The following is a 20702-nucleotide window of genomic DNA, read 5'->3' as shown; positions in this document are numbered from 1 at the left end:
ATTAGTCAATGTAGTTTAGCACATTGAGGATAGTTTAGATCGTTTTGGGAAATTGTTTTTATTTTGATTCATCAATCAAATTTGTGGTTAACTTTGTTTGGTTCTTCTAGGTTGTCTTACTTTACACATTTACCATTAGTTTTCTAGTAATTTCATTTTCAATTCAATGTATTGACCTATCATGCATGGAGCTCTCTGGCTTCCATTCAGTTTAGAGTGGCTGGCGGATATTAGGTGTTGCGAGTCAATCCTAATATCAGACCTTCGACCCTCGCAGGGTGTCTAGGCGTTTCACCTACTCAGGAAAGAGGGGAAGGAGAAGGATAGGTAAAAGAAGAACAAAACCAAAACAAGGCTGCTGTAGGTTTTCCTAGCATGTGTTACAACTACTATTGAGCTAGGATGTCAGGTGCAGCTAGTGTGTCGTGAACCTTAACTTAGTGTCAGGTGTTCTACCTATTGTGAGGATGGCTGCACGTTTCTTCATGGTGGGTATGTGTAACTTGGTTACACTAAAAGTTGGATATTCTACCTGTGGGAAGAATATGTTTGTTTAATGTGTTATCAGTAGATGTGTTTACCTCTGGGTGTAGGTAATGTTGTGTGTGCTACTGGTGTAGTGCATGTGTGGTCAGATCTGTTCAAGTCTGTGTGGTCTCCCCCTTTTTCTAGCATGTCACTGAAGACTGGCTCTCTGCATCCTTGGCTTGGATGAGGGCGTGTCCATGGTCTAATGGGGGTCAGTCCAGCAAGGCAGGAAGTTCTTTAGCAGACAGTCGGAGGCAGTTTGGCATGGCTGTGTGAAGCTGGGTTGCAAAACTTTGTCTCCTATGTTGCATTCTTCTTGTGATGCCTTCTGGCTGTAGCAGACTTTCTGACGTTCTGTGCTCTGGTGGTTGCTGTTGCACAGACAGGGAATATGGTACTTGGAGTTGGAGTTCATTTGACAGTTTGTTAGTGACTGAGGTGATGTCCTTTAGTACCTCAGATTTTTCATCAACGGTTGGCCGTGAAAGACTTGTTCGTTCTGGGTCGTTGTTGAACAGGTGCTTGTCATCTCTGATGTGGTGCACCAGGTGATCACCGGCCTTCCATTCTGTCGCTGGTCACAGCGAGCACGACTCAGCTTTGTGGTCACCTGCATGTAAATTGTCTTGAAAGAACTCTCTCAGTCGTTTCATGACTTGTTCCATGTCTTCTGGTGGTAAGCTGTCATGTTCTTGTGCATACTCAGCACTGTGCATGTCTGAGTGGTGCTGAGGTGGGTTATGTTGTCGCTTACCCACACGAGTTGCTCTTGGATGAGCCAGGTGATTACCTTTGGATATCTGGTTAGGTTTCCAGATGTTCTTATCCTCTTGGTTTCTTGAGAAGCGTGGCTGGTCCCATGGATTTTTCCAGCAGTTGGGCTGAAAGAGGTCGTGGATATGGGCGTCACGTTCTCTGTGCTCTTGATGGAAGACTCTGGTGTTGTGATGCCACTGGGTGTCGTCCAGTGCAAGGCTTGAGTCTTTGTTGACAGAGTTCAAGAGTGTGGAGGTTCTGTTACCTTTCTTTGAGGCCAACTTCTGCTTGTTATAGGCCTTCTGTGTTAGGTCACGCAACTGTTGGATGGTCATGGAGTTCGGACAGGCCATGACACCTAGATGGTGACTGACTCCAGGGTGCAGATTTCTTAGAAAGAGGCTTTTGAAGTTCACATCCTCTTCCAGGTCAGGCTTGTTGTGTGCACCAAAGTAGGCTTGTCGGAGTCGGTTGTAGTAAGCTTGTGGAGTCTCTTGACGACCTTGTTTGGTTTCCAAGGCAATTAACAGTCCATGTTCAGACTCTGGGTCTGTAAACTCTTTAATCAGGACCTCACGAAGTCGCTGGTAGTTTGACTTGGTGTGACCGGGCTGTCGATCTAGGAAGTTTCGTACCTGGGGACTGGACGTGGCTCTAAGGAGGTATAACCAGTCTCTGTCAGTCACATGAGGTCTCACTTCCAGGTGAAATTCGATATCTCGCAGGTAAGCTTGGATGTCGGGGCTCTCTGTGGAGTCCGGGTTGAACCTGCTGATGTTTTCAGACAGCTTGTTGAGGTCTTTGAGTGTCATCCCGTGTGCAGCTTCAAGGCCTTGGACGGGAGGTTTTCTTATGTTGGCAGGAAAGGGTTGTGTGGCGAAGGCAGGTGAGGTTTTGGGTTGTGGCCCTTCGCTCCTTTCGTCATATGCCAGTTCTTGGACGTGGGACTCTGCTCTGCTCAGCAGTGATGAGGCTAAGAGAGGTTTCTCTTTCCTTGGCTCTTGTTTGTGCTTGTAAGCATTTTGGAGTTCTTTTCTGACCATGTAGAACTCATCGTTGGTATCGTCTAGTTGTTGGGTCAGATTGTCCATTTCAGTTCTGTACCTTTCAAGATGGTCTTTCAAAGCACTATTTTCAGAATTCTTGTTTCTGATGTCTATCTTGGCTTTCTCTAGTAGCTGTTCGGCATACTGGAGTCTGTTTACCAGGTCTTTCTGAGCAGCCGTTCTATGTTGCTGGTCGAGCTGAGCTGCTGCCAGCGCGGCTTGGAGCTTCATAACTTGTTCCGTTGTTTCCCGCTCCCTCTCGCTGGGTGCTTTGAGTTGATCTTGAACTTTCACTTCCAGCTTGTCTATGCGACGTTGAGCACGTGTCAGCTCCTCTTGAAGGTGGGTGATGTGCTTGTCGCTCAGTTTCAGCTGGGTTGTGAAGGCATAGCTTAGTGAGCTCGTGATCTTGACTAGCTCTTCGTAGTTGTTGTTCTGGCTTGAATCTTGTGTCAGGAATCTTCTCAGGATTAGGATTATTATTAAAAATAATAACAGTTCAAATGTCTTTGGAGTGAGGCTGTCTGTAATGCCTCTCAGCCAAATGTTCACATTTTCCCCATGGGAAATGGGGTCTGCAGTCTGCGGCATGTTGGCACGCTGGGGAGAAGAGAGACTGACACAGATCTGTGTGGAGTAAAAGCCTATGTGTGGTGGGACAACTAAGTGTTGTATCAGTGATTGTGAACCACTAGTGAAATGTGGTGATGACTGTGTTGGTCTCAGGGTGTCTAAGTAGACTAGAGATGCGAAGACTTTGTCACTCTAATGAGGAAGAGGAAAAGAGAGACAGAGGTGAAAAACAAATTCAAATGACTAGCAAAAATTTCTGTTTTTCAAATGAGGAAAATTATTTTTTTTCCAATTAAATGTTATCAAAAACATAAACAATATTATTATATTTCTTGCTTTGGACAAAAGAATACAATAATAATTCTGATATCTCTTTTCTTAGTCTGACAGGATTGACACCATACACCTTACAGTTGGACCGCTCACCAGGGAGGCTGCGAAGGCGACAGTTGTTCAACACGTATCTCTATTAAATTGATCTCAACGTTGGATGAGATGCTAAAACTTGGATTGCGTTTCCAAATGTAGGGAGGTTAGGAAGAACAAAGGAGAGGATGATTACAATCAAAATTCATAAGGATGATTCGTCGTCTTTGGCACGATTGTGTATTTAATACACTTAGAATTGATTGATGGTTCTTACATGTCCTACAAATGTAAAAAGAGAAGAGGAAAGTAAAGGAGAGAGAGGACGGAGATGGTAAGTCTCAGTAGCGGTTATCTCACTACAAGGAGAGCGTTGTGTTAGTTGCTGCACAACTAATCAAACAAAATAAACTTTAAGTGAAAGAGAGTTGTCTTTCTAATTTATTTGAACTCGTAGTGAGGGATAACAATGTCTCCTTTTAGGGCTCAGGTTTGACGTTCCCAGGCTAGGATACACAAAGTAAAGAAATGGTAAGAAAAAGTTAAATTAAAAAAATTAATAAATGGGCAAAATATGCAAAAATGAAATTAAAAAGAGGAAATCAATAAGTAAAACAATAGTGGTTAAGTGTATAACCAAAACAGGAAGAGGGGTAAAACGCATTCAAATAAGTAAAGGTCTGAATAGCATATATTCAGATGGGTAATAAATAAATTAGGAAGAATAAGTTTACTTAAACTTCCAAAGTTCAAGGCTTATTCATTCCTAAAATAATTAGACCCAAAAAGAGAATACTAGAAATAAAAGATCATATGGAATGATCTGAGAGGGAAATTTTAAATGCTTCAAAATAAATTTAATGTTTCAATTAAATTTCAATTTGACAATTAGTAATTGTGAGTCAGTATTTCCCTTTCTAGTAAAATGAAAATAAGTGGTATAGTGAGAAAAGAGAGCGATAAAAGAGAAAGAGACTAACAAGTGTTAGTTAAGATGTTTAAAATGGTTAAATCACGTCAGCGTTGCCCAAACACACTCTATTCATCCACTGGATTGTAATGCTAACGGCTAACCTTTGAGGCTAGTGGCTTTAGCATAGACTTCAATGTAAATGCAATGGTTTCATTAGCTTCGCAACACCGTGGAGTTTGTTTACACTAGTGTGATGCGCGTGCACAGTTCAGAGTTGCTCCGGAAGTACGTTAAGGCTCCCGGGTCACGGGCGTCACTATGGTAACCAAAACACACTCGTAGTGTGTAACGTAGGTGAATTAACGTTAGCACATGAATCATTGCATTGTTGCAAATACAGTTACAAGCATGTTACACGAAATGTCGGTTCATTTCAACACTGTAAAAATAACAACACCGCCTTTAGTTGGTTTTGCGATGTGGCACTTAAACTCTCAGTTTGTATGGAGTTAAATTTATCTTAATTCAAATATCAGCTTTTGCTGTAGTTAGGGGGACACAGCGATAGCGACCTTCTGCAGATCTGAATCTCCGTGCCAGTTTCTCTGGACACAAACACAAAAAGGTTTCCTTCGCTGTTGGTACACAGTTAAAATTTACTTGATCAAGCTTTTAAAACACTCCCATTCAAATTACTCTCGGGCACACGCAGTGTTAAGCGAGATTGCATTCACTTTGTGAACGGACACAGACAGGCAAACATTATTCTCTAATGTTTAACTTAGGGGAGTCAAAGATCAAATTTGATTCGGCAGTGGAACACGCACTGGCAATCAAACTATATGAAATATGAATACGGGGGCTTTGATAAATAGATTGAGGAACACGCTCAAAACTATTCTTTATTCACCGATTTATATCTCTTTTGAAACACTAACAGTTTAGCTCCATTCAGCAAACAGTGACTGAGATAGCGTTTGAGACACTGGAACACGCAGTGAAATCAAATCAGCTATAAAACAAGGCATTACACAAATGAGGGACACGCTCAATTTCTACCTTATTGTACGATCTCAGATGTTTACTTTTTAGTTCACTTACTGCTGTTAACATTGAAGAGACGGACTTGAGTTCTAGCTGCTCTAGCTGTTTCATTCGAGGGGGCGCGCGCTGCTTACGTCACAGGTCACACACACACATACATACTCACGTCTCGCAAGCTTCTCAGCTTTCATTCCTTTAGCAAAATAAAAGATTAAATAACTTGGTTTATGCTCACAATTTAGATTAAACTGCCCGCATTTTCTCCACCATTATAATGTAAAGGAAACAGGTCTATTTAGCTCAAAGGGAATCATTTAAGATTTTAAAGGGAATTTGAACAGAATCACTGTTTCACGGCTGGTCAGTGAACGAGCCGTTTAACATAAAATCTGCGCTGGATACTAATATCCAAACTATAGTGAAACACTATAAATTAGCACAGTAACAAGATCGGCAGTTTAAGGCATTAACTTGTAAGCACAAAACACAAGATACTTCTCTTTTCAATATGAATAAGGCTTTATTAGATAAATCTAAGACATATAAACTAATCTAACACATAAACGCACGCACACACACATTCACACAAGTTGCAGGAAGATCGAAAGTTAGGGAAAGATGAGTTTAAGAGAATGGAAATATGGAATCCCAAGTTCACAGCAATACGTTAAATTGCATAGACATGAACAACCATCAATCACGTAATTAGCCCTCGCATTGAGTTCCTCAGTGAGGTTAAAATTATATTAGATACACCAGCAAAGGTCACAGTCTGGAGGTAATGTTACTTGCGTCTCCTGTGAAAGAGGGAGCCTCGGTGAAAGTGCTTTCCCGAGGTCGTTGATTGGCTGGAAGTTCAGTCGCTGAAGTGACGTCTTGGGAAGCCCGTGGTTGTTGGGCGTTGGCTGAAGCTGGAGTTGTGTGGCTGGTTGAAGTTGAAACGCACAGACGAGGTCGACGTTACAAAACTTAACTCAGAACACGAAACTCTCAAACGGAAAAGAAAAGAAATAAAGTTTGACGAGACTAGGTTGTGTTCCTTCTCATCGTGGCTAAGTAGCAGGCGTGTGCAGGCTGAAGCAGGCTGGAACCTCGCTCACAGGACAGTGATGGTTAAACAGCATGGCTAGAAGCTAAAAGCTAGCAGAAGCATAGCTAGAGACTAGAAACAGACATGGCTAATAGCAGCAGCATAGCTAGGGACTACAGGCAGACTAAAAGCAGACTAAAAAGCATAGCTTGACTGATAGCACAAGCGAGGCTGGAACTAAAAGCATCGCTTTATGGTGTCCAAAGTATTTAAAGAGGCCTGTTGGCCACGCCTCAAATATTGTCTTGACCAATCAGATATTGTCTTGGCTCGGAGGTGTCGTAAATCATTTGTTTATCTTACCAAGCATGTGGTCCGAATGTTCCTGCTCTGGCAGGGTCTAATTTTCGACATGATTCCTATAACACGATTATGATATATTTTACAAATAAATGATTGTCAGGACAATATCAAGCAAGAAAATTCGATTATATCAATACTAGACATGACTATGTATCCTATAGTTATACCATAGTTATAAAAAAAAAACATACACAATAAGTGATTATAACATGATAGTCAAATGTGTGGGTTACACATAAATGAATATGGAGTTAAGCAATGGAACGATTCTTTTATAAGTCTTTTTGAGTTCATTCTGGTCCATAGATATGTACAAAAGCAGTTTCTTTGGCATAATCTGGCAAAGGACTTTCTGTGAAGATAGAGGTTTAAAGCCCTTCCCCCACCTGAGGAATTTCAGTCTGGTTCTGCTAGGTGGGGGGGGGAAGTCAATGTAAATGTAAGTAACTCATGGGTTTCCATGTGATGTCCAGCGTTGCATTTCAATTGCGAACAACAAATTTGACACCAAATTTCTCTTCTTTGAATTGAAATTGTAAATAATTGCTCTAGTGGCGTTCATGTTCAAAGCTGTTGTGTGAAGTTGGTTGGTCATCTTGTTTGGTTCTTGTGGCACTCGAACTGAGTTACGACTTCCTGGAGGAATTCAGCTCTCGTGTTTCAATGCACACAGCTTTTACTTGGTCTGGTTCGACTCATTTCTGCTACATTCACAATAAGGCTTCAGTGTAGAATCTGACATGTTTTAAATCATTCAAAGCCATTTAAAGATTTAAAAAGAGCCAATGATTTTTCCATAAAAAAAACAGGTGATTACTGGTTGATTTTAGTTGTAATATTCATTGGGATATTATCAAAATGTATAACAGGATTTGAACCCGGCCCCGTGCAAGCTATAAAATTACACCACTAGACTCATGATTCACAGTCAGCAAATAGGTAACTGGCATTAAAAAAAAAAAGAATAATAAATTAGGGATTTTTATTCTAATTTTCTGTTGTGGCTTTTTTACTTCCAGGAGACACGGCACAACCTGACGGTGAATCTGACCACTTTGAGAGTGTGGTGCTACGCCTGTACCAAGGAGGTTTTCCTGGAAAGAAAACTGAGTCCACACGCACACTTACCCAGCGCTACCAAGCCCATCTCCCTAGGACAGACTCCCAGCCCGGTCAGAACTCTTATGCAACTTTCTGTGAATGCAAAGCAATTCTCCTTTATATTCAAAACATTGCCTTTGCTATTTAAACATGACTTTACAGGGGTTCCACGGGATTAATTTAATTTAGTTGTATAAAATTTAAGGCCTTAAAAAGTCTTAAATTGTACAAGAAAGTCTTAATTATGATTTCAAGAGGTCTTAAATTTAGTGGTGGGAAGACCAGAATTGACATATGGCTGAATGTGACGATTAAACTTTAATAGGCTAATGTTGTGATTTCATTGAATGTACATGAGTTCTGCACATTCAAAGTCCAGTGCTGCGCTGCTTTATGTTCTGAGGTTACCAGGGTTAGTTATATTTCTACTAAATGCTCCACCTGCTGGCAGAGAATGAATGAGCATTTTCTATATAACTGTTGTTTTGTTCACAGTTCAGAACAATGCGAAAATCGACCCATGTTTTTACCCTTCAAACACGTAGAGCTTTAAATGTGAACTGGTGGATCAATAAGAAGACAATGCATTATGAAAATCTAAACATAGGGGTGTGCAATATGTGTGGTCGGTGATAATATTGTAATTGTAGATTTAATGATGTGCGAATTTAATATTATGCGTATAATGTGAAAAGCAAACACAAAACCCATCTACATCGGTGTGGTTAGGTGAGGAAGTCTAGTAGGTTAGACTAGTGTGTGTTCGCACATTTAGAGTGCGCTCTTTCACTGCATGCATTAACATGCTGATTTAATTAGCTTGGTAACAACCCAAATGCAAGAATCTGACTTAAAAGATGTTGCACACTTTTAGAAAAAACTGACTTAAAAAAATGCCCATAAAACTAGAATGCTTGGAATATGAACAGCTGTCCACGGTAGTCCTTAAGAAATCAGCACAATAACACACTCAGCAAAATATTATCTAATTATCGTTATCGATAAAATCCCAGAATATTTTGGAGAGATCTTATTTGTTTGTTTTTTTTTTATAAATATCGCACACCACTAATTTGTTATTTAATTGATATAATAATTCATTGATAATAATTGTTTAAATTAGTATATTACTTTTTTTACTTATACTTTTGACTTTAAAGGCTGAAATGTAAAGTTTATCGTTTAATAAAACTTAATTTTTGTGAAAACTTGTATCTGAACTGTAAATTATGCTTTTTACATGTAATTTTATGTTACTTTATATGGTACTATAGATATTGCCCTACCCCGCTCATATGGTATTAATTTAATGTGTTCAGGTCTTAAAAAAGGTCTTAAAAAGTCTTAAATTTGAGCTTAAAAATCCTGCAGAAACCCTGCTTTAATTTGTTTGCATAGAAGACAAGACCAGTCGCAGTCTCACTATGCAAATATATGTAAGCTCAAACACCAATCACAATTCAGTATGTACATTTTGTCATACTTTTTGTCAGTTATATCAGTGGTGATGGAAATTTGTTTTAATTAAATTGAATTAAAATTGATTTTGAGATTGCAGGTTTTCTGAATGTTGTTTAGGGACACACAACTACAGTTTTTTTTTTTTTTTTTTGCAAAAGCCGTGCTTTTGCTGATATTCTTCTATTGTCTTTCTGGTTTTCAGGACCCCAAAGCTCCTGGGAGCCCCACCTCGCTGAGAGTTTCTCCAGCAGGAACCTGTGATGACCTGGATATGGAGACGGAGGAGGAGGATGAACTGAGGACCAGAGGTCTTCATCTCTCATGTTTGGTGTTCTGTGCATTTGCTCTGCATTCCACACTGGCAGTCTGACCCTTTGTGATCTGTTCCTCCTCACAGGTCTGACTGGACTGAAGAACATTGGCAATACCTGCTACATGAACGCAGCTCTCCAGGCGCTTTCCAACTGGTAAAAATCCCTGTAATCAATAGTGTTTTTATCTTAGTGTCCTAATTGTTCTCTTTCAGTCTAGTTTTGCTCTGATTTAGTCAATCTCTCTTTCTGGATTATCTTCTAGTCCTCCACTGAAACAGTTTTTCCTGGACTGTGGTGGTCTGGTGAAGACCGAGAAGAAGCCAGCGCTATGCAAGAGCTATCAGAAACTCATCACAGACCTTTGGCACCAAAACAGGTACATTCCTCTCTTGCCATTTCCTATTTTTATGGTATTTTTTCCCTCTGTATTTATTATTATTATTTTTTTTAATTTTCTTTGCTCTTGTTTTGTGTGGCTGTAGGAACTCCTATGTTGTTCCTACAAATCTATTCCAGGGCATTAAGGCTGTAAATCCAATGTTTCGTGGTTATTCTCAACAGGTATGCTTTCTTACATTCATTTGTTAAAGCATTAGGGATTCACAGATATAAAAATGATGGCTAACATTATCGTCCAAATGTTTGCGTTCAGTTATATTTATATTTTATAACAGAAAACAACAACAACAACAACAACAAAAAACGTCTTAATAAATCTAGAAAAAAAAGAAGAAGAAAAAAAACACAAAAAATGCTTTAAAGAGCCAGTAAGATGGAAATTCTAAGCTTCCTATCACTGTTTATAAGTCCTGTACCTTAGGTTTAAATCCATCCAAGGTTAAAAAAAATTGTCATTTTGTCAAAATATCATTTTAAAATGACCTCAATTCTCAGAGATCCCCAAACGGTTCGCGCAAAGCTGTTCAAAAGATTCAGTTTCCTTAAACCCCACCTTTCGGTTGCATACTTTATTCTGATTGGTCAACAGACATAGTTTTGATTGGTTGTTCCACACACAACTTCACGGTAAACAATGCGTTAGCATCTGTTTGGGGTGAATTATGTCTTATTCCTCTCACCGCGAAGCAAACAGTAAAATAAAAAACTTGAACAGTCTCGCTGCTTTTTCTTCTGTGTGGGTGTATTCAAGCCGCGCGCTTCAGTTTGAATCTGAATAGCGCGTTCAGCGCGGGGGCGTGGTCACATTAGATATAACGAAGGGAGACATGAAAAACACACATCACGTTGTTTTCATATGGATTACTTTATCACAGAATATCTGTTTTCGGCAGCACTTGTTTAGTTTTAAAGTATACATGTCAAGCTTTCTATAAATATTTCTCTCATGTCTCTTCGTTGAGTATTCACGGAGTTACACTTCATTTTAATGACGTTTTTGTAAATGACGATCAGCGCAGACAGGCTGCAGACAGCACACATACTGATAAGACGCTCTGGAAAAAACAAACACGTAACTTCATAATCATACTTCGCGTTATGATTCGGAGATGCTCGTTGGTCTAAATAAAGTTGGTAATGAACCATCTTTTATGGCCAAACGCTTTGAAAATCCCGCCTTGTACTCACCGAGATTAGAAAAGCAGTCATCAGTGAAATGTTGTGAACACAACAAGGATTTGTTACACTGCTCTGGTATTGTGGTAAAAATTAATTTTAGCCATTGGTTCTTCTGATTTTCATTCTTTGGCAGTGAAAATAAAACAAACTTGCCTTTACAATTAAAAACACACTGTCTCCTCGACATGATGCTCTCACACCAACCAGAGCGTTTGTGTGTGTGTGTGTGGGGGGGGGGGGGGGGTGGGGGGGTGGGCAGGTCAGAGTTCCGTTCTATAACGACTCGTTTCAGCGATTCAGAGTCGACTCCTTACTTTAGAAGCCAATAACTTTATAAATCGTGTACTTTTTGGTTTAATTACTTTGCACATTGTTTACACTGATGGACAGCTACATCATACACTGTAATACAGGTAATTTTTGATTTCCCATCTGTGTGGCTCTTTAAATGCTACAAGTTACTTTAAGCATCACAGCATGATAATGTACCGTACAAAAAATGCTCAATATTCATTTTGAGGTTTGGGGGATATTACACTTACCAGTGTCATTCAATTATTAATGATTTTAGCAGTTAGAAGATGGCAAGGGTAATCTAAATGTTTTAGTGTTCATGCACTTTTGTCTTGTAATATTGACAGTTAAATATACAGTATTGACTATGATATGATAATATGATTGGCTGTTAATGATATGATACCAACCATTTTTATGCGTGTTTTAATTGATAGAGTAAATGTCTTTTGTGCAGAATTTTTTTGACATAGTTCAGTTTATTTTAAGGTAATTGTTGTTTCATGTGATTACATTTTAAAAGCTTGATTAAATTGTTGTTTAATGAGGTCATGTAATTACCACAGTTTTTCTTTTTTTTTATCTTTTTTTTTATGGTGTTTTATGCCTTTATTTAGATAGGACAGTATAGGTCGCCAGGAAGTGAAGTGGGCGAGAGAGAGAGGGGGGTGGGATTGTGAAAAGTCCGCAAACTGGGACTCAGGACAGCCAAAGCACAATGGCGCTGGATGTCGATATTACCACAGTTTTTAATGGTGAATTTGTATTAGATCTTAAAACACAGAATACAGAAAAAATTTATAATTAAATTGTTAATGTTTCATGAATTTAGTTGATCAAATATGCATTTTGGTTATTCTGATTCAATAAAACACTTACACTGGTATCCAGAATAAATAAAACATAAAACACAGAGTTTGGGAAAAAATTTATCTGATTTCATAGGGCCCTAGAATTCTTATTAAAATAATTTTTCATATAGGCTCATGCTCATCCTGACCAGCCTAACATAGTTTACCAGTGGTGTGAGTTTGAGGCAGGACTTTCTGTTCAGTTTACCCAGTGGCAGATGAGGTCAAACTCGAATGATCCTGCTCGCTGTGGGAATGTAATCTCAGAGAGCCTCATTCTCACTTCGCTATTTCTCCTTTTCACACTTCTTCTTATAATACTTTGTCCTCTAGCTGCATTTAAGAAAACCCATTTTTATTCTTGATGATGAGAGATTATATTCTCTTATATGGGGCATAATCTGATTCAGAGTTTCTCTAGATGTTTGATCACCTCCAACCACTGGAAAACATCCATTGTCATGCCTGGCTGGAGAGGAAGGTCGTCTGGAGAATTAGTGTTGACATCAATGGGCCATCGTAGGCTGTTCAGAGACTGTAGGAAACATCAGTCCCATTTTCAGGCTCACTTTCATGAGAGGAGAGGACATTCATTCAGAGTCAATGAATGCCTTGTTTTAAAGTCATACTACAAAGTATAAAGGGAAATGGGCATTAATACCACCATTTGAATACAGCCAGGAATCCTTTTGTCCTTGTACTGCATTGACATAATACAGCGATGGCCTTCGTGTCCTGTTGTTGGAAACTTGTTTGCCTACCAGGATTCTTAATACCGGGTTGTTAGAATGCCAGTTGGCAAAGTTGCCATCTGGATGAGCCAGTAATGACTAATGTTCTCATAAGCTTCAGCTGTTCCTATAGCGTTGGGGTCCCATGCTAATCTGCGTTATACAACGTAAGCCTCCATGCATGTTGCATTCTTTTGATAATGCCTGGAAACATGTGGTCAAAGAGTTTGCGGTAGTCTGTGCTCATGCCAGAATCTGACCGCCAAGGTTAATGGACAAGTCAACCAGACAAATGGGGAAATAATAAAAGGGTAAGTTAAACTGAAGAATTTATTTACTGTATACTATATAATAGTCATTATTTACTGGCCGATATATCAGTACTTTAATCTTGGAAACCCCCTATTATTGGAAAGCTACATTTACAGAGTAATTTATGGTTAGCTGTTAATAATACAGAGACCTGGACATGACAGGAACAAAATTAGTGGTCGGCCAATATTGTTTTTTTTTTTGACTGCCGATGCCAATATCTTGGAAAGGGGGGGCTGATAAGCCTGCGATGTGGACATGATATTATGATGTTCCAGAGCATATGCATGACTGCCAGCCTTACAGTCTTACTAACCAATAGAGTGAGCGCACCTCCGTTCTCCCCAGTCAGCACTGCTATAACCAACTGCGTAAACACCCACCATTAAAAAAAACAAACAAACAAAAAACAGGAGAGAAACAGAGTGGGATTATTGCGTCTAAAGGGTCAGCTCGATAGTTAGGCAAATAAAAATTAAAGAAAAATGTTATGTAACTTAAGCTTCAAAATGACAGATAATGATCAAAAAAGTTGAATTTGCAAGAGCTGCATTACAACGCAAGAATTAACGATCAAGAGCTCCCTTAAGTTCAAAGTTTAAAGCATTCAATTCACATGGACCAACTGTAACACAGAGAATATGCGACCATGCAGGATTAAAGTGCACACATCACAAGATCTCACATCTGGATTTGGCAAAGTTTGTGAAATTAAATGTTCATTAGCCATTCAAAGATTTATTGAAATGTTAAATGCTTATTGCTGACAGGGAAACAAGAAAGTATTATGTTTGCCTTTCTGTTATTAACAATATGAAAGCAATTGTTATAATACTTTTTGTATACATGAATTCCTTTAACTGTTCTATCTGATTATTAGACAGTCTTCTATCTGTCTACTATCCGTATTACACAGAACTGTTAACGACAACAGTAAACGAGAGAGAGAATGGGCTGTCAGCGCCATCAAAATAAAAGTCCCGCTTCAAACAAATCGGGCAAGCAGGAAAACGTATCTGTCGATATTTGAAAAATGCCAAATATCGGCCGATATATCAGTTATCACAAGATATTGTGGCCATTAATTTTTTCCCCATAATTGTAAATAAATTGTACTTCTGAAATAAAACAAGGGAACACATTAATAAAACAGAAACACAGATAAATAAATCATGGCAATGTATTCTTAATTTGTGGCCATTATATCTATTTAATTTGTGGGGCATCATAAAATAAGGTGTTCCAGGAACAATAAATATTTGATATTGCATGGTTACATCCACACCATTAGGTGGCAGTGTGAGTCCAAGATACTGCAATATTGACCTGTGCAACATAAACATTACCTATAAAGTGTAACTTTTAAAGTCCGTTCAGACGAAAAATTATACTAAAAAGATAACTAATAATACCTGTAGCATTCGTCTGCTGCTTTAAAGTCAGCTGGATTTTGATCATTCCAAAATGATTTTTCCCCACTGTGGTCTGAACTTCCAAATTTTTATAGTTGGAGTAATTAATCAAACTTCATAGTTTTGGTCCTTGGCGAGTTAATTAGTTTACTAGTTTGCACTAGTAAGCAGTAGTTTGTACTTATTTATCCTCCAGCAGCCTGCATATACAGTAAATGTAAAAAACTATGGGTCATAGAGCTTTCTCTAGCTCAACGAATGTAAAGTGGTCTTCCAGCCAGAATCAGAGATTCTCCAACTTTGAATTTCATTTAAGAAAATTTCAAAGGCGTTATCTTTTTAAAGTTGCTTACAGTAAATGAGAATGTTTATGCCGTTTTTTTTTGTGTGTGTATTTCGTAATTTTTTCATTTGCATGTTGTTGAGCTATAGGTTATGAAACCTATGCTTGTTGTTGTTACCCATATGCTCATAATCGTAGTGCTTTGGGTTAAGAAAAGTGCATAATAAATAAATTGCATTATTATTATTATCATTATTATTTAGCAAAACATTAATCAAAATCCATCTCTGAATGAAGGACTCCCAGGAGTTCCTGCGTTGTCTGATGGATCAACTTCACGAGGAGCTCAAAGAGCCCATTCCTGAGCCTGAGGACCCAAACCAGGCTGTGGCCATGGATGACAGTCCCGATGAGGACAACCACAGCCAATCAGATGACTTCCAGTCCTGCGAGTCTTGTGGCAGCAGCGATCGTGTTGATAGCGAAGGCCACAGAGTCCCAGAAGACATTAATGAAGCTGAGATGCTGATTTCAGAGCAGAACCAAAACAACCGAGACTGGCAGAAAGAGAAGAATCTCATCAACAACCTGTACCGTGCCGGTTCCCATGGCGACCTGGATAAAGACGTGGACACGACCAATGAGTTGAGGCCAATAATCAGCAGCCAAGGAGCCATTAAAGCCCAGGGCCGAAATTCTGGTAAATGCAGGCTTTTACTTTTTTTCAGTTTTTTTTTTTTACACCAACATGGCTCCAGTAAACTCATGTTGAAATTCTTATTTTTGTGCACTCATATTAACAGCTTAAAGCATTCACACAGCACATGGTTGCAGTCCAGCAATGAGTTCTATGAGTGTTGCGTCTGCAGCAGTGCAGAGATTGTTTCCACACAGAGTTTCCTGTGCTACACATGTAAAGTAAAGTGACAGCACATTGTTTGCGGTACATAGAACATGGATTGACACACAAATTTTGTTACTACACCATAAATGAATATAATTAAAATATGCTGTGTTTCACAGTCAACACATATGGCTTTTTAAAGAACACATAGATAAAAAAGGCAATAATAGATGACACTCATGGAGGTAGGAAAACAAAGTTCTTTATGAACCGAAAGAAGCTTGTAATAAAGATTTAATACAAAATTAAAGGCAGTAGAGCTGACCGTTTCTGTCTATGGTAAGTTTTAATTTAGATTGATTGTGATAACATAATTTTTTTTGCTTGAGCCACTTAATATATAAATTTAGAAGTAAATGAAAAAGTAAAAAGTATTGAATATGTTACTTATATTTATTACGTTTTACACATCTTTTAAAAGACTTTGGATTTCAAATCAAAATAATGGATAAATGTTGTATTAGTAAGCAGGCATGGATCAGTAGTGGACTCCAGTTTGAAAGCACAGTATGTGTGAAGCTGGCGTACAAGGCTGCTTCACATACAGCTCATGAAATCACACTTGAGCTGTGTATAAGCTGTTGTACAACAACTGCACGATTATAAAAAGAATAATTCATTGCATGATCAAAGAATTTGGTCAGATAAAATCAAATGAAAAGTCTCCCCTCATAATAGGACAGTTCCTCCCATTTTCAAAAATGGAATTCAGGGCCCTGAATAAATATCTAAAAATTCTGATTGGAGTACCACTATAAATAATTCTGAATTAGGGCTCCACGATATTGGGAAAAAATGACATTGCAATATTTTATTTTTCTGCGATATGAAATCTAATCTAATTTTTTCTTACAAACAAAAATGGGGTGAGCAGATTTACATTCTCATTTTAAATTATTTAAACATCGACACCATCGTGTCAATTGATTTAGTATGTGTGAGGGAGAGAGAGCAAGACAGCGCTCGTGTTGTTTGAAGCGCTCTCCGCTCTCTCTCTCTCCCTCTGTCTCTCTCTCGCGCTCTCTCTCGCGTGCTGTCTCTCTCGTGCTTGCGCTCTCTCTCTCGCGCGCTCTCTCTTTCTCTCTCACGCTCTCTCTCTCTCGCGCGCTCTCCGCGAATCACATTCGTCAAGGGCCGGGGAGCAGCTGGCCCATACAGTTAATGAATAACGGATCAACTACGACAGCCTACATCGCACATCCTGCGATGTGACTATCTTGGATTCCTACATCGCGATATCGATGCTTAAACGACACAACGTGCAGCCCTATTCTGCATGATTAAAAAGAAGGCTTAAAAAGATTGGTATCGGCAGATACTGGCTTAAAAAATCCTGATCAAAGCACCCCTAATGGATATGGTTATGTTTGCACCAGCCCTGTAATTCTGCATTCCAATATTTTAATTATTTTTTACTCATGTCAAACATTGACGGACAATTTGCAATTGCAAGCTTTTTTGAACAATTGAAATGGACTGCAAAATACCTTTATTATTGCCAGATTTTAGTAGTTGAAAAACAGTGTGGCCAGTGGTCATTTTGCTTGCTTTTATTGACAGACTTTGTTTCCACCTTATTCAGACCCTGAAATCCAGCTCAGCAGTACCATCAGACCACACAGTCCAAATGGAAATGAGGGTGTCACATCTAGATTGTCCAGCAGTCCCCCCAAATCCTCAGTGTGGCCAATCCTGAGCTCTACTCACAAGAAAGGTACCAGAATTTGAGTAGGAAGCAGTTCGGGACAGTTTAGGAGTTATGTACTAGTTTAATTAAATGTATTAATTAATGATGCACTGAAATGAAAAATTAAGGATGCACTTTGCTATAAAACAAAACCAATAAAAATGTTTTAGTGCTATTTCAACTCCTGATGTTCATACAGGTTTATATCATGGTGTAACTACTAAAGAGAAAGATATTCATGTGCTGCTTGAACTGAGGCTACAGTGATCTGTCATGCCATGTTAAAGGGTATCAGAACCACATTTATTGTTTGTATTTTGTGATTAAATTGAGAGAATTTGAAAGCTGAGACTTTTTCATATTAAAGTAAACAAAATACAAAGCTCATTGTGATTCTTGGATGGCAGCTGTACCTCTATAATGTTTAGTGAAGTTTGTGCATCAATGGAAAACAGCATAGACTAAACGATTGATCTTTAGATTGTAGAATCCATAGCAGTATTGATTAAAAATGAGAAATATATAGTGTTAATCCAGCTCTAGCATCCACACAGCTGTTTACCTATTGTAGTTCATCCAATTTTGTCAGTCAAAACGTGGCATCATAGGAAGTTATTTAAATGTTAAGGCTTGTTCACACTGGGACGAATATCGCGCACGATTATTGCCAACATTTAATGCCTTGTGACTAAACAAAAGGTGCCAACATGGAAAACGCAAGGTATTAAATCATATATATATATATATATATATATATTTATATATATATATATATATTTATTTTTTATTTATTTTTTTCTCTGGCTCATTTTTTGGGTTTGAGACACAGCGTTGAAAACTGGCTGACCAATGAGACTGGCACTTTTGTACACATGCCTGGAGCTGCTAAAGTTACAGTAAAACATAACTTGGTGGCACTCAAACACAAAACAGTCTTGCTAAACACACTTGATACCTAGCGATGATGAGTAAGTAAGTAGACCTAGAAGATGCATCAAGGCATGATGAATGTAGATCTGCTGAACACAAAGGGCTTTATGACAAACACGACAGCGACTACAAAAATCTTATGGAGAGGAATTGCAGATCAAATAGTATTTAATGTGTACCGGGGGATTTCTGTTTTTCATTAAGCGCCATCTAATGTCAGGGAGTGAATTTGCACGTTCACTTGGCTTGTCTCCTATGGAAAGCCAAAGTTTGATCACTATTAAAGCTAGAATGTCTGCTAATGTGTTTATTGTGGTGGTGCTTTTTTTTTTAGTCATTTAGTGTTTCTGTGAAAAATGGGAAAACACTATCAATTATACTATGAATTATATTAAGAAAAACATAAAATGCACAAAGGATTAACAAGCTGCTGAATTCTTGAATATTAAAGGGGTAGTATGATGTGATTTAAAATTTTCTTTTCTCTTTGGAGTGTTTCAAGCTTTTGGTGAAGAAAGAATTTCTGTGAAGTTGCAAAGACTTATGTCTCAAATCCAAAGAGATATTCTTTATAAAAGTTGAGACTCGTCCACGCCCCCCTGAAACGGCTCGTTCTAACATTCCCCCACATATCTATATCAGTATGTGGGAAGATTTACATAACGCCCAGGTGTTCATGAATTGGCTTTCACCTTAGACGAAGCGGCGTCCAGCCTGGGGTCGTCACATGTAGTTGCTGCAAGACCAAGTTATGCTCCTTCGTAGAATCTGCCTGCCGCACCATTCTCAAGCCACCTGCCCCTACTCACTTAAGCCGGCCATGGCTCACTCTAGGCCTCCGGCCTCTGCTCACTCAAGGCCATGGTGTGTGACGCTGTTTCGTTGAGAAAGCGAAACTTTGTTTTTTGCCTACCAAAAGAAAACACGACTAGAAATCATGTTTGTATCTCATTTATAATGGCTTTTATGTTTTTGTCTCGTTGCTCTGGCCGGACAAGGCTTCATAATATGTTAAGAGGCGTAACATTTCAGTCTCGCACTTGAGGCATTCGGCCAATCACAATGCGCTGGATAGCTGGCCAATCACATCACACTTCTCTTTTCAGATAGAAAAGCCTTGTGAAAATCGACATGTTTCAGAAGGCGGGGCATAGAGGAGAAACATTAATGTACAGTATATGGAATGTAATGGTTTTTTTTATCTTAAATTGCATAAGCACATTTAATTACACCAAATACACAAAATAGCAGCATCATATGACACCTTTAATCATGTTGTCAGTCTGCATTCGCCTGAACTGATTTGCTGAAATCAAAACATGGACGATAATAGGTGAGCCTTTGCGCATTAGCTCCGCCTACTACCGGAGAACTACCAAAGTTCTTAAAAGCTGTAGAGTTCCAAGGGTATTCTGTTATTTTTATCGGAAAACACAACAAAGAACAGTGTTTACTTGTAAGACTTTCGCAAAGCGACGACGAGTCGTGCGCCTTCACACTAAAGTTTATGGTATGTCAATCAACAAGTGCGCTGCGCATCCATTAAGATGAACTGAAAAATATCACCTGATTGAGAGAGGAAGTCAAAAGCGCTGTCACTTGTTCGACGAGTGAAAATATAACTGTGCTAAACTTTTAATTAGCCTCCAACTCACACACTGGCAAGTAAAATCAAAGAATTTATTAGCCAGTGGCTAGTATTAGACATCATTTAGTCACCCAGGGTGAACATTTAGTCGCATATGCGAGTGATTTACTCAGAATGTAGAGGGTTGCATTGATTCTAAAATGGTTGTGATATGTAATGTTGACAGTACCCTCGTTCACTCCACCAAAGAGCAAGCACCAGAGGAAATATCGCAGCATCATCTCTGAAGTGTTCGACGGCACCATTGTCAGCTCAGTTCAGTGCCTGACCTGTGACAGGGTGAGTGATCGGTGTGTTTTTCAACCTAAAATGCCCCCAAATAACCTCACTTCAATAAACAAACTGAAGAAAAGCATTTGATTCTTCAGTTGGGAGAGAAAGGTGCCTAATTTTAAAACCCACAGAGGTCTGAGTGTGGATATGCTGTTATTAAAGCACTTTATTCTTGGAGTGAGAGTTTCTGTGAGCATTGAGATAAAAATAATAGTTTTGTCATAATGTTACTCTTGACTAAAATAGCGTATATATGGTATTTTTTTTTTTTTATTAATACTTTTATTCAGCAATTCAGCAAATT

At 38.7% G+C, this 20702-nt stretch overlaps 1 protein-coding gene across 2 annotated transcripts in view; it reads left to right on the top strand.

Annotated features, from left to right (window-relative positions):
- Positions 1-20702, top strand: part of usp33 (ubiquitin specific peptidase 33) — a 43389-nt gene that overhangs the window by 11180 nt on the left and 11507 nt on the right. For both annotated transcript variants that reach the window (XM_026206826.1, XM_026206827.1), the window contains exons 5-12: positions 7639-7791; positions 9384-9489; positions 9579-9648; positions 9758-9871; positions 9978-10056; positions 15254-15656; positions 17443-17574; positions 20292-20404. In XM_026206826.1, the coding sequence (XP_026062611.1) occupies positions 7639-7791; positions 9384-9489; positions 9579-9648; positions 9758-9871; positions 9978-10056; positions 15254-15656; positions 17443-17574; positions 20292-20404 (1170 nt within the window). The remainder of the gene's footprint in view (positions 1-7638; positions 7792-9383; positions 9490-9578; positions 9649-9757; positions 9872-9977; positions 10057-15253; positions 15657-17442; positions 17575-20291; positions 20405-20702) is intronic.

This window comes from Carassius auratus, chromosome 27 (assembly GCF_003368295.1).
Source record: "Carassius auratus strain Wakin chromosome 27, ASM336829v1, whole genome shotgun sequence".
In the NCBI taxonomy this organism is placed as follows: domain Eukaryota; kingdom Metazoa; phylum Chordata; class Actinopteri; order Cypriniformes; family Cyprinidae; genus Carassius; species Carassius auratus.
The sequence above is the reverse complement of the archived record's forward strand: the minus strand, read 5'-3'. Positions and strand labels throughout refer to the sequence as shown.